The sequence below is a fragment of the Talpa europaea genome (genome assembly GCF_964194135.1).
Source record: "Talpa europaea genome assembly, chromosome: 10".
Taxonomy (NCBI): Eukaryota; Metazoa; Chordata; class Mammalia; order Eulipotyphla; family Talpidae; genus Talpa; species Talpa europaea.
Window position 1 is genome coordinate 96,228,631 of NC_140077.1, and position 13,292 is coordinate 96,241,922.

Sequence of the window (13,292 nt, forward strand, 5' to 3'; positions counted from 1 at the left end):
AGAAGTGGTGAGGGAAAGTAGGTCCTTCACCCCTACAGCTCTCCCCTCACACGCCCTCTAGAACCTATGATGTGGTATGATGGAAAGAACCTGAGCTTTGGAATTAAACCCATTTGGTTGCCCATCGTCCCTGCTATGTCATCTATTAACTTTGCAAACTCCTACAAAGCATTTGAAATTCGCTGAGCTTTCATTCCCTCGCCTTTGAAAAATGGTGATAATATCTGCCACACAGGTTTTATGAGGGTCAAGTGAGATTGCAAATTACCTTTTTAAAGGTAATTTAAAATGTGAATGCAAGTTCGTTGTGCACATACAGTCCCTCTCCCAAAGGTGGGATCTGTTGGAGTTTTTACATAGTTATTTATGACTAGAGACAAGAAGTTAATAAGAACTGAAAAGGATTTTCAGTGGAAAGAGCCCAAAGAAGAAGGAAGGAAGCAACACAGGAGTTATTCAGGGCTTATGTGGAGCCTGGAGCAGCTTCTGAGAAGTTGCCTGACTGGAAGGGATTCCTATTCCCCACCCTACTTTTCAGGCTGCCATTAAAATACAAAGATATAAACTGAGTCACACACATTAAACAAACAAGCAAATCAAGCCAGTCCCTTGAGGCTGGGAGGGTGAGTCCTGCAGAAGGATCTGTGAGCGGAGGCTGGGAAAGTCTGATCCACCAGCACCTACCTAGATATGTTCCCTTTTTTAATATTATATATTTTCCATCTGATTCACTTTCCATATTAATGGCAATCGTAGGTCTCTCCTTCCTGAACACAAAGAATTCCAGGTAATGTAAATAATAAATTGCAGGAAGCATTGGAAGGTTTATGTCCCTGGGAAGCCTCTGGGTAAAAAGAAATCATATTTGAGAAAAGTTCATAAATAATGTCTGTCCTGAAATCAAAGAGGAAGACTACAAAGAAATGTCTTATGATTACCTTAAATATTGGAGAGATAAGGGACAGGAAACAAAGTACTGGCCTTTATATTCTTTGAAAAGAACTCTGGGGTATTGAAAGACATTGAAGGGAGACCCAAACTCTCACAATGTGGTGGATACTGGTTTATGAGATTTTTAATTTTTTTTTTTTTTTTTTTTTTTTGCTCTGTACTGGGAATGTGTCTTGATTTCAGACTTTTTTTTTTTCATTTAACATATATTGAGCTCTTACCCATCGCCGCAGCCACCACACTAGACCCTCAGGATGCAGAGTGCTTTGTGTTGCAGCGCAAATAGGCCTGTGTACAGACGGCGGTGACCTGCAGCTGGGAAGTGAGTGGTATGAGGGAAAATCTCCTCAGGAAGGGCAGCTGTTTGCCGCCCCCTCCACTTACACACCTTAACTCCAAATTGCAGTCATTTTCCTGTTAGTAGAGGCTGCTCCCACCCCAGAAAAGAAATCAGTCTTGGAGATAACAATCTACTGTTGTTAACTTTCCAGGCTCCAAAGTCCTGCCCCTCTAATTACCCCCAGATCATTAGGTGATTCTTATTTAAAAATTGAGATGTGACAAATCTTCGATGTACAGATGGATACATTTTTACATAGATACACAACCTCTGTCACCATCTCTCAGGACAGAGACCACTTCCTGTGTTGTTGAAGTTTCCCTCATGTCTTTCAAATTTGTTCCTTCTTTCCTCTTACTTCTCAGGTATAAGAAAAGGGGAGAAAAACCCCGCTGTTAACACGAGACTGTAAAGATTCTACCTGGACCTCAATTTCCTCATGTTATATATATGTACACTCACGTGTGTGTATATATTTGAGGCACCATGATTTTTAGAAACCTTTCAGTCATACCTTTCTTTTTTTCTAAGTGAGTAAAAAAGAAAGAAAGCCAGAAGGAAACTTTAAGTTTCTACGCAAAGACTTTCAAGTCCATGCATCATGACCAAGTAGCATTTAAAAATTATGTGGAAAAGGTAAGTTTCTCTTGGGATGAGTTAATAGCAGAACCATAAACTTTAACTATCTACAAAAGGAAAAAAGATGATATTCCTTTCAGATCAATGATGTCAGGCTGATTCTTAAAATCCAGCCAAAGCTGGTCTTCAGCCTGTGCTGCCCAAACTCACCCATCTATAGTCACTATTTGTGCGTTGTTTCAACACTTTGTCAAAAGTTCTGTTGTAATGATTTTGTAAAAGTAGTGGGTTTCAAACATGGACAGTAAAAGAAAATATGTGTCGAAGTAGAAAATTTTTGTTCATATTTGCTATTATTTATTTTTTAAATTAAAAATGGAAATGTATTTTAAAGTATGGTGTGTTTAGTTTATTGTTACCCTATGTTAATGAAACAAAAATCATTTCTGGACTTTTCCTTATTGACACCTCCTTTGTGACATATCACACTCAAGAGTCTCTGTGGCCTCACTAGAGTCCTTTTAATTTAAACTTGTACCATGGAATTGTTATAGGGCAGCCCCGATACAAAACGGGTTGCCTGACTGTGGGTCCTCACCCGCGCGCTTTAAAGGACTTACCAATGCTCTACTGCAGGCACACACGAAAGGTTAATAAAAGGTTTATTTACAAGGGAAAAGGAAATAAGGAAATGTACAACTCAGGGAGAAAAGTGGGAGACCAAGTTTTAAATGCGTCTTACCTGATCCGCCGATCTGGAATCCCAAATGGCACTCTGAGAGCTGACCGCGAGCCAGGAGCCGTGAAGCCAGGAGGTGAGCGACAGAGCGAAAGACCCCAAAGCCCATGTGTTTGGTTTTTATACCAAACCTGGCTGCTGCTTAACTCCACCCTCAGGTCCCAGCCACCTTCCCTTTGGTGGTGACAGGATTTGTCTTTCCCAATGTCCTGATGGCTTTGGTCTGGAGTGGGAGTGGAGTCCACAAAGCCTGTATGGGATTAGCTCAGGACATCCTTTCCCCCTAACAGAATCAGAGTCTCTTTTGCCTAAAAGCCATGAAAACTTCAGACCCTGGTTCTGCCCCACCCCGTCCTCCTCCATCCGTCACTTTGTCACGCGAGCTGACAATTTTCTAGTAAAAATTCATTCAATTCTCACAGCTTCTATGTCTTCACCATTCGCTACTGATAATTTGATAGAGGTAACAACAAATAAAGAGGTTAAAAGGAATGTCATAACTTACAGGGAAAGGATAGGAACTGAGTCCCAAATGAGGATGAACAATAGTATTACCTAGAAGAAACTACAACCCCAGACCCATTAAGTCAGAATTTCCAAGAGAGGAGAGTGAGACCCAGACACTGGTTTTTGTTTTGCTTTGTTTCCAAATCCTCACCTCATGTTATTTCAATATAAAGCTAAGGCTGAGAACCATTATAGCGTTCGATAATTGAAGTTCAAGGTGTGTTTCTTAAAATCCCCGCTAGTGGTGGGTCCGGCTAGAGAGAGCAGCTGTACCTCAGAATAGCTGCCTTGTTTTAAGTCCTGGGTTTATACCTTAGGTTTGTTTTCCTTTTTTTGAGAAAATGTTCCAGTATTTGCAAACATGTGCAATCTATTGCTTCTTAGAGCAAAAATGCTCCACTGTCTCCATATATAAGATGCTTGTTAAAAATGCAAATAGTGTGAGCCCCCGACTGAATCTATTAGCCCCCGACTGAATCTTTGGGGTTAGGGTCCCAATGACAAACACTCGAGAATTTTCCACTGTCAAAATGTGCAAGTGCAGTTATCTCATGCAGTGATTCTTGGCTTTCTTTACAGTCATCTCTAGGATTCTACATCTAAATCCTATGCTAAAATGGTCTTTGTTAAAGTCATTCTTTTGCTTTTTTGATCATTTAAGGCTTTATCTACTTGAGAACTCATCTCATTAATTGCATCATTTGGTATGTTTCCCTTTTCCTTTATTTTGAGGGACTACAGACTCTTGAAGCTAGATTGAGATGAGTTAGACTTTTTCAGATTCAGGAAAATGTCTGTATTAAACGGTATTTTCACTCTCCTTCTGCTTAGTAATTTGGCCATCTGTAGGGTAAGGAAAAATGTCAGGCTTTTCTGCCCTCCCGCCATCAGGATAGATGATGGAACCCTGTGATTCCGAATGCATGCCTGATGGCGGGCACCTGGAGTAGGGTGTGGGCATAGGTAGATGGGATTCACCTGGGCTGAGACTGGGCTTTTAAGGGCGGCGTCAAGGGGATGCCAACAGAAGCTGAGAGAGAAGCAAGAGAAGCTGAAGCAGAGAGAAGGCCGTAGAGCCCAGATAGTGAGGATTTGCTGGGGGCTGGGAGGCCTGCCAGTCTCCCGCCCCCCCCCCAGCATCCCTGCCTGCCATATGCCTGGTGAACCCCAATAAAAAACCTGCAGGACCACTGAGGAGTCCGATTCCTCCTTTACCCGGTCTGCATGGGATCAGAAAGCCTGCAGTGTGGCCATTCCTGACCCTACACCATCTGAGACTCATACCCAAAACATTCCTGTAAGCTGCAGATGACACATGCCATCCTCAGCCTCAAACATCCTCATCAACATCCCCACCTCATCAGGGTGTGGGGCCTCAGCCCCAAGCCTGCCCTGGTCTCAGGCAGATGAGAAAGCAGGCCACAAAACCCATATGTGGGGAGCAGGAACAAGTCCTTAGCACAGCAAGAAGAGACACACAGCATGGTCTGTGTGCTGGCCTGGCGGGAGCAGCCTGAACCAGTGTTTCAGGTGGCGGCAGCCCCGACCCAGCCCCAGTGGTGGCAGGCCCCTATGGCCCCTGGGCTCTCTTGGCCCCCTTGTCCCTGGCAGCAGTGGCAGTAAAGATAGAAATAGCAACCGTGGCGGCGTCCAGTAGCAATAGCCCCTCCAGACTCTGGCCACAGCAATGGCCCATCAGCCCATCAGTGGGTGGCAGTCAGTCAGTCAGGGCTCCCCCACCCCCACCCAGGAGCCCTATTAGCTTTTATATGATTAAAAGACAAGGCCAACACAGCACCAAATTTATTTTTTTTATTTATTTATACAAGCACTGGGTATAGTCAGAAGCGCGGGAGGGTGAGAGAATTCACCAGAGCCAGAGCGGGGAGCAGAGCAACCGAAGTACACTGCTGAGGGGAGCAGCGGGCGGCAGGAGAGGTCTGCGCGCCTTGTGGGACCCTCCTCTGGTGACCGGGGAGCAGCCGGGGATCGAACCGGTGCTGTAGAGGCTGCGGGCAGCTTCGCAACCCAGTGCTCAACCACTGCGCCACCGGGGAGGCCCAACACAGCACCAAGTTTAAGCCTAGTTTACATAACTACATTTTCACGCATATGAGCTATACGTCAAGGTTATATTATTGTAGGGTAAGGTGAAAAAGTATCAGGCTTTTCTGCCCTCCCACCATTGGGATTGATGATGGATCTGCGGTCCTGAATGCTTGCCTGATGGCGGGCACCTGGAGTAAGGTGTGGGCATATGTAAGTGGGTCCACCTGGGCTGAGAGGCTGGGCTTATAAGGAGGGCGTCAGAGGGACGCCAGCAGAACAGAGAGTGAAAGAGTGACCGGAAGAGAACCAGCAGAGAAGCAGAGGCCATGAGAGAGCGTGGGAGAGCTCAGAGAGAGTGAAGATTTGCTGGGGGCTAGGAGGCCTGCTGGGCTAGGAGGCCTGCCAGCCTCCCTGCCCCCTGGTCCCCTGCCTGCTATGTACCTGGTTGAATCCCAATAAAACCCTGAAAAAGCCACCAAGGGCTCCAAGGACTCCTCCTTTACCTCATCTGCTCGGATCATACAGAACCCGCCCAGTGGCCTTCTTGCCTCTACAATTATTTACTGCTTTCCTCACATGCAGACTACATCTCCGGGCTACATGTTATCCACTAGACCACCTGTGCTGGAAGGTCATGAGAAAAACAGCCTGAGAAACTTGGAGAAACTACGTTTTTTTCACTTGCCCAGTAGTCTCTTTTTCCTTGGGGTCCTCTCAGCTTCTAGTTGACTTTCAAAGGAATTGGAGACATTCATTCTAAGTGCGAGGAAGACTTGGGTATGGGCTATCTACTGGAGCACACGGAGGAAGATAAAGCTACGGCCCCAGGGAAAACTATAGCTGAGTGAGCTTTTGTGACCGGGCCCATTATGCGACTAGTCTCATAGGCACAGGGCTGTGCAGGAGCTATGAGATTCCTGTCCTGAACAATAATGTGTTTTCCACTCATCTGTCCTCTGTGGACTCACTTAGGAGGAATCCCTGGGGGACCACAGTGTCCCTCCCCCACCAGCGTTGGAGAAAGACTTAAAGGTAATGCCACTCAATTCACACCATGGAACTTTATTATGAAATATGTGCTATTTGGCATAAGAATTTCTAAAATTCACACAATTAACTTACAGCTATTAAATGGATCGCAAATTTCAATGCTAGAATTATACTTGTTTTGTCAATCGTTGGGACTCAACGGATTTAAATTTTCTTCTGCCCCTTTTCCTCTTCAATCAGTCTTTCCTGAAAAAGAGGTAACAAATATATTGAAATTGATTTAACTAGCTGAATTTCATTACGTTTTGGCATTTTAATTTCTAAAATATCAATATAAAAAGAATAAGCTCATTGGTTTTTGTGCACTAGAAAGTACTGAAGGGATACAGAATATAGCATCTCTTTAATAAACAGAAAAGGTACATTAATGGCTTAAGGATAAGATGTGAAGAAAAAAGGGAAAGAAAAGTCAGATTTGTTGATTTGCTCTTAACCCAACCTTTGCTTCCACTCCTTTCTTCTGAGGTCCTGCTTGGGAAATTTCACTTCTCATTTTTATGATGTGGTAAACAGGATTAGAGAAAGAAAGGAAATAGAGATACCTGTCATTTTCTTTGTTCTGTGGGTGGAAATGGAGAAAATGGAAAGAGTAGCTTATCATCATGTGTGATTTCCTGACACTCTCCTTGCTTTCGGGACTATCGGTAATGAAGGGCAGTGCCTTCTGACGAGCTTGAATGGACAACATACTACTCCAAGAACATCCATACTGATTTCAAGAGTCAGCTTCTATATTCAATTCTCTTTACATATATTTTAAATATCTAAAACCATGTTAGTAGATTTCCATTTTGGGTGGGAATCTGGAGATCATCAAAGTGCTGTCAGAAAATTGGGAACCAGTCCCGCCATTATGGAAAACTGTGTGGAGGTACCTAGGAACACTAAAAATAGATCTACCATATGACCCAGTGATTCCACTCCTAGGAATCTACCCAAAAACACAAAAACACTAATTCGAAGGGAAACCTGCTCTCCTATGTTTATTGAAATATTTTACTGCAACAGTTTATTGCAACTATTTATAATAGCCAATATATGGAAACAACCCAAATGCCCCCAAATAGACTAATGGGTCAAAGTTGTGTTATATTTTCACAATGGAATATTACTCAGCAATTAAAAAAATAAACTCATGCCATTTGCAGTAAGATGGATGGAGCTATTGGGGATTATGTTAGCTGAAATAAGGAAAAAGATAAATATCAAATATCAGATAGTCTTACTTCTGCGTGGAATATAGAGAAATCAAACAAAAGATCAAACAAAAGCTCAAGAAAAGTCAAAACTAGCAAGCTGACCAGAGAACTGAAGCATACAGCAAAGCAGGATCAAAACAGGGGAGGGTTGAACATACGGGAATATGATGATGGTTCATGGGTGACATGGTGGTTGGGGAACTAGAGGGACTACAACAACATAAGAAAAAAATTTTAATTAATTTTAAAAAACTAAAAAGAAAATTGGAAACCAAATATGTGACTGAATTATAAATTTACAAGTTTGGATTTTTTTATTTCAAGGCAAAAAACAAAAAAAATAGAGCACTGTTTTTGATCTCTACATTTTCCAAGGTTTGGAAAAACTATATCATCCTAAATACAATGGAAGAATCTGGTCAAGAGTCTAGGGGGTTTGTTGAATATATTTGAAGAGCTGATATAGAGCAATGGGAAGAAATTTGTTTTGTCAGCCCAAAGGCTAGAGCTAAGATTAGGAGAAAACGTTTACGGATTTGAGAAAGAAAAAGATAAGTCCCAATGGACTGTGCTGTCTCGCCACTGAAAAGAAGGGCCACGCAATCATAAAGCCCCACTCGGAAGAGCCTGGCAGTCGGGAGGGTAAGCCTTGTACAGCCTGACATGTGGTTGTCCCACCCAAGGGCCTTTCCATCTCAAAAGCTCCATGTTATTATCAGTGTCACTCACCAGAGCTCCTCTCAGATCCCTGAGGGGAGAGGGGGGTTGGCGAATGGTGCATTCAAAGCGAGGAGGCTCTACTAGTTGATCAGACTCCTTGGCTACCTGAAGAAAAAGAATGTTATTCTTGGAGATGGAACTAAAACTAAAATGGTATTTTCTAACCTCCCCTCCACCTCTGCTCCCCCGCCCCCATTGTCTATGGAATGCGAGGTCAAGGGAACTATAGGACTGAAAATTTGTGGGGTTGGGGTGGGACTTTATCGTTTTGAGTAGAGTTTTTTATTTTCTAGTTTTTACTAAACATGTCATAGTTAAATGAGAGCTGCTTCACGTATATCTTTACTTATAATAGAAATTATCTTTATTATTTCTCCATAAAGAAGGCTTTTTTTTCCCCCAGTGGAAACCAAATTGTTTTAAGCTTCTAAACCTGAGTTTCTCATCCTCAATACTCATCCTTTAGGGCCTAGTTTCCTATTAACTTAAAAATCAAAATAAATTTTTTTGTGAATCCACTAACCTTTTTTGAATTAACTAGATAACATATACGGCCCCTTCCATGTAATCCTCATGTGACCCCAAGATTTCCCACTATATAGATAAAATAAAAAATAAGTCCCCTCTCTCAGTGATGATAATAGTTCTGTCATCGATATTAAATTGAACGCAGCAATTTTCCAGGATACGATTTTTTCTCCTTGAGATTACTAACTGCATGTTTCTAGTGGTCCCCAGCTTCTTAGCTTAAATGGCCATTATCTGTAAAGTTATAGGGCATGCATTATTGAAAAGGATACTTATTTTTAAGCTGTAAAGTATATTGCTTGCCTAGTATCCCAGGAAGTCTAAATAGGTGATGAAAAAAAAAAAAAACAAACCACACACACACACAAGCAGAAATTCTAGGATTTTCTTTGCAATACAACATACTACGTTGTACTGGTTCCTGTATTCTCTTGGAGGAGTTCGTGCTGTTTTTTTTTTTTTTTTTTTTTTTTAATAGAGGCATGCTTTATTTATTTGTTTGCTGGTTTGTTTGTTTGTTTTGTTTATACATGCACTGGGTATAGTCAGAAGCGCGGGAGGGTGAGAGAATTCACCAGAGCCAGAGCGGGGAGCAGAGCAGGCAGAAGGACCGAAGTACACTGCTGAGGGGAGTAGCGGGCGGCAGGAGAGGTCTGCACGCCATGTGGGACCCTCCTCTGGTGGCCGGGGAGCAGCCGGGGATCGAACCGGGGATCGAACCGGGGATCGAACCGGGGATCGAACCGGGGATCGAACCGGCGCCGCAGAGGCCGCGGGCAGCTTCGCAACCCAGCGCTCAACCGCTGCGCCACCAGGGAGGCCCAGTTCCTGCTGTTTGCTTCCTTAGTTCCCTCTGAATTGAAAGGAGTGAGGCTTGTCTTTGTGTCTCATTGCCCCTGGAATACCCGAGACAGAGCCTCTAGCAGCTGTACAGGGGCACACACTGAATGTTTAGCATAGTGGAATTGAATCAAATAAGCTACATATTATTTGAAAACTGAGAAAAACATACCTCTTGGAAAGAATCGATCAAATTTTCAGCATTTCTCTTTCCTCCAGGGCGCAATCCATAGGACCAATGTTGGCTGGAGCAGCCCATCACACATAAAGTCAGCAGAATAAGTCCAGCTAGAATTTTCGGAACTGGTTCCATTCTAAGAAATATCAATGCAGTCAAAAAAGACCCAGAATGCGTGGAGCAAACAGTAGAGACCTCTTATGTAAAAAAGCCTAAAATCTGTGTCACTAGCTCCACAGAGAATGGAAGTAGGACTCGTCTACAATTCACACAAAGACACTGAAACCTGCATTACCAAGTTCTAGCCGTGAGATTCCTAGCACTAGGGGCAAAAGCAGTATATACTTTAAACTCATCTGTTCATTACTTTTTAATATAAAGCTAGTCTATTTTTATTTTTTATTATTTATTTGGCTATCCAAACTCCAGGATTCCTGCCTTGTCAAGTTCACCTTTTTGCCTTAACATTTTTTCCATGTGATTGCTTTTCAACTATGCCATTCCTTAAGTAGAGAGAATTGGGCCATTTGCTCTGAAAAGTAGCTCCTACCAGGAGTCTCTGGGTAATATAGACTTGCTTGACATTAAATGGCTACACCATGTTACTGGTGGCGCTTTGTTGAGTGTCTGTCCTTTAATCTTCCGGTGGTTACTTCTGACTAGACCATCTGTGAGAGTGAGACAGGACTTAACACCTCTCACAGCCCTGAGTCACAGACCAGATGCCTCCTTGGCCACAGGGGTCAGAAATGGTCTCATCACATATGGTATTCTCACAGAGAGTCTTCAAATTAACTTTCATTTGATGGGGAAGAGACTGGAGGCAAAATCAAACACTGGTTGATAAGCTGTTGCAATTCTCCAAAGCCTGGATCTCTGAAGGTCAAGGTTTGTTTAGACACCATCACACTTGGACTCAGCCCTTAGAGTATAAAATGCCCCATAGACAGAGTATAGCATGCAGTCTAGAAACCATGTTAGAAATAGAAAGCATTTTACCTGTTTGTGGGCAAAGAGCCAAAAGAATCCCAAGCTGTCTTTGGAGTATTGAGTTCTGTGACTTTTCTTTAGCTTTCTTTTTATATGAAACTTTTCCAGGATCCTGCAATCTTCCCTGCTGGTTAATTGTACTGCACATGGACTATGCTTTTTTTGTTCAAAGTCTTTTTTTTTTAATCCTCACATAAAGCCCTTTAATGGTGTATGTAATTGGAACACCCACTGGTGTTTTTGTTAACTTACTTAAATCTTGTCCATTAAAATCTCAGCTAAAACTTTTATAGCTGGGTCCACAATTTAAAAGAGATTAAAATCTAGCTGGGTTGGACTCCCTTGAGGAAACTGACAGACCTAGCAAAGTTCAAGAAAATAACTGTTTTAGATTAAGTGAAGTTAAATGCATACATAAAAATGTTCACAAGAGAGGCTTTGTAATAATCATAGTAAGTTGAGTCAAGATGCCAGGGAGCTAATCTCAACTCTTTGATTCCTCATTTGCAAATATAGGGATTTAGACCAGATCATACAGCTGCTGCCAGTTAAAAAAAATCTGATTTACAAATAGTAATGTGATTATTGGTACTATACAAAGCCCATAGTTTCATAAAGCAGATTATGAGAGCTTGAAAATTTGCCAGTCTTCTGCCCACCAGATTCCCTCCTTGACTTATGTTGAAAACTTTGTACAGCATCAAAAAGGTAAAGAGATGCTGGAGGACTCCCTCATTTACCTGGTCACCTCTGCGGAGGTTGTCAGAACATGATTGGTAGAGAATGGGATCAACTTTATAATTGCAAATACAAGGAAATAAAAAATTATGTGATGAAGTATTGTTTAAATTATTTTAACTATTTCATTTAGGTACTTCCAATAATTTAAGTACTATTTTGAGAGGTAGAAGTGGAAATTCATCCCCCTATAACACAAAGGTAAGGCTTCTTTTCAACAATTATGTTTGAACAGTGTTTGCTTAAATTGTCCAGTTTATTTCCTGTTTGCCGATGTGCTTTTCAAAAGTGTTGCCTAAGCAGATTTTGGTTGGACTAATGAAATGGGATTTAAGACTTCTGAACCTTATTTTCTGGTTAATTACTAATTCTTGGTTAAGTATCGCTGTATTTCTTGCATATTATTTAAATTCATACTACATTTTTGGAAAATGCTTTCAAATTTTAAACAGCCACACGGCCTTTGAATTCAGTCAATATGCTTTATGTCTTGTAAAACTTCATTAGTATTATCTTACGTAACAAAGATCTCAAGTACAAATAGTAAATTTGTTTAATTTTCTACAGTATCAAATATGCAATTGATTTTTGATGTTTAGTGACAAACTGAAGTTTTTAATGGTTCTAAGGATAGGTCAAATTACCAAGAATTGGAATTTAGTAAACTGAGTTTAAATAACAGGACTTTATAGATGTTAATTTTTTTCTAAATTTAGAAGTTCCCTTAATTTTAGAGTATGCTTTCACAGGAGCGACTTCATTTTCAGCATAAAAAGAAACACTTCAAAATTATCAAAGTGCAACAAAAATAATCTGATGATCTTGCTGAATGACAGATGAAAATCTTTTTGCCTAATGTAAAATCTCAGCAGGAAGAACCCAGGGTGAACTCCAGCTGACAAATGTGAAAGGTTTTGAGAATTCTTGGATAAGTTGTTTTACCAGGAAAATAAAACTGCTTTTCTTGTAGAGGTGTAAATTTCAATTTTAAAGATGATACTTTCTTGGAAATTTAATACAATTCTAGGACTTTTCATATATTGAAAATGATCTGAAGTTGATTTAGGGATAGATTTACAGTTTAACAATCAATTCACAAAATGAACAACTGGAGAAAATATTCCAAATAATGATTTATGATGGTAACCCTCTTAGGAAAACTAATTTGCAATGTTTCTTTCCCACAATTTCTTTGAAATTATAGTTGTAAGAACCAGACTAAATTATAGTATAAATTGCTCTAGACAATTATAGGAGTAATGAGTTTTACCCATGTTGATAATCTAGCTAATTTAGATTCAAAACCTTTTTTTAGTCTTCCCCCCATCAACTTTATTTTTACAATGTATTTCAACATTAGGATTAATGGAAGTCTTCTCTTTGAAAATTTCTCCCCTTCTTAGTTTTCAGTGTATTTAACCAACTTAATCATGGTAACAGGTAATATTCTTCAGGTAAAGAGTTACACAAATGAATTATTAGAAAGTAGTTTTTTCTTTGGTTGATGCAATGAAACTTCTTAATGTAACTGTTATCATGGCTGATTTTAAGAAGAGGATCATAAAATAATTATACTTAAATAAATTTAATGCTACTATCATCGAGACTAATCCGTAAGTGTTATGCTGTATTTCTTTGTCCTACTAAACTGCAGACCCACAGGATGGGTCATGAATGCACAGTGAAGGAATGTAAGCAAAATATGGAAAAGTGCTGAATTTCAAAAGCAAGACAAACTCCTTCTCAACATTTCACATTGTTTATTAATGCTTATACATTAGATCCAAAATCTGCAGTTTCTAAGTATACCATGTTTAGATCTTTCAGATCCTTCTGCAGTTTTAGGTTATGTCTACAGAGGTACCCTTAAGTGGATGAACAACT

The 13,292-nt window shown here is 40.8% G+C and overlaps 1 protein-coding gene across 1 annotated transcript; it reads right to left on the reverse strand.

Moving 5' to 3' along the window:
- Positions 1–6,359: 6,359 nt before the first annotated feature.
- Positions 6,360–9,815, reverse strand: GNRH1 (gonadotropin releasing hormone 1; the record flags this gene model as incomplete). Its single annotated transcript, XM_084246205.1, has 3 exons — positions 6,360–6,401; positions 8,144–8,239; positions 9,675–9,815. The coding sequence occupies 3 exons, from the start codon at positions 9,813–9,815 to the stop codon at positions 6,360–6,362; spliced, it is 279 nt and encodes a 92-aa protein (XP_084102331.1).
- Between the last annotated feature and the right edge of the window lie 3,477 nt (positions 9,816–13,292).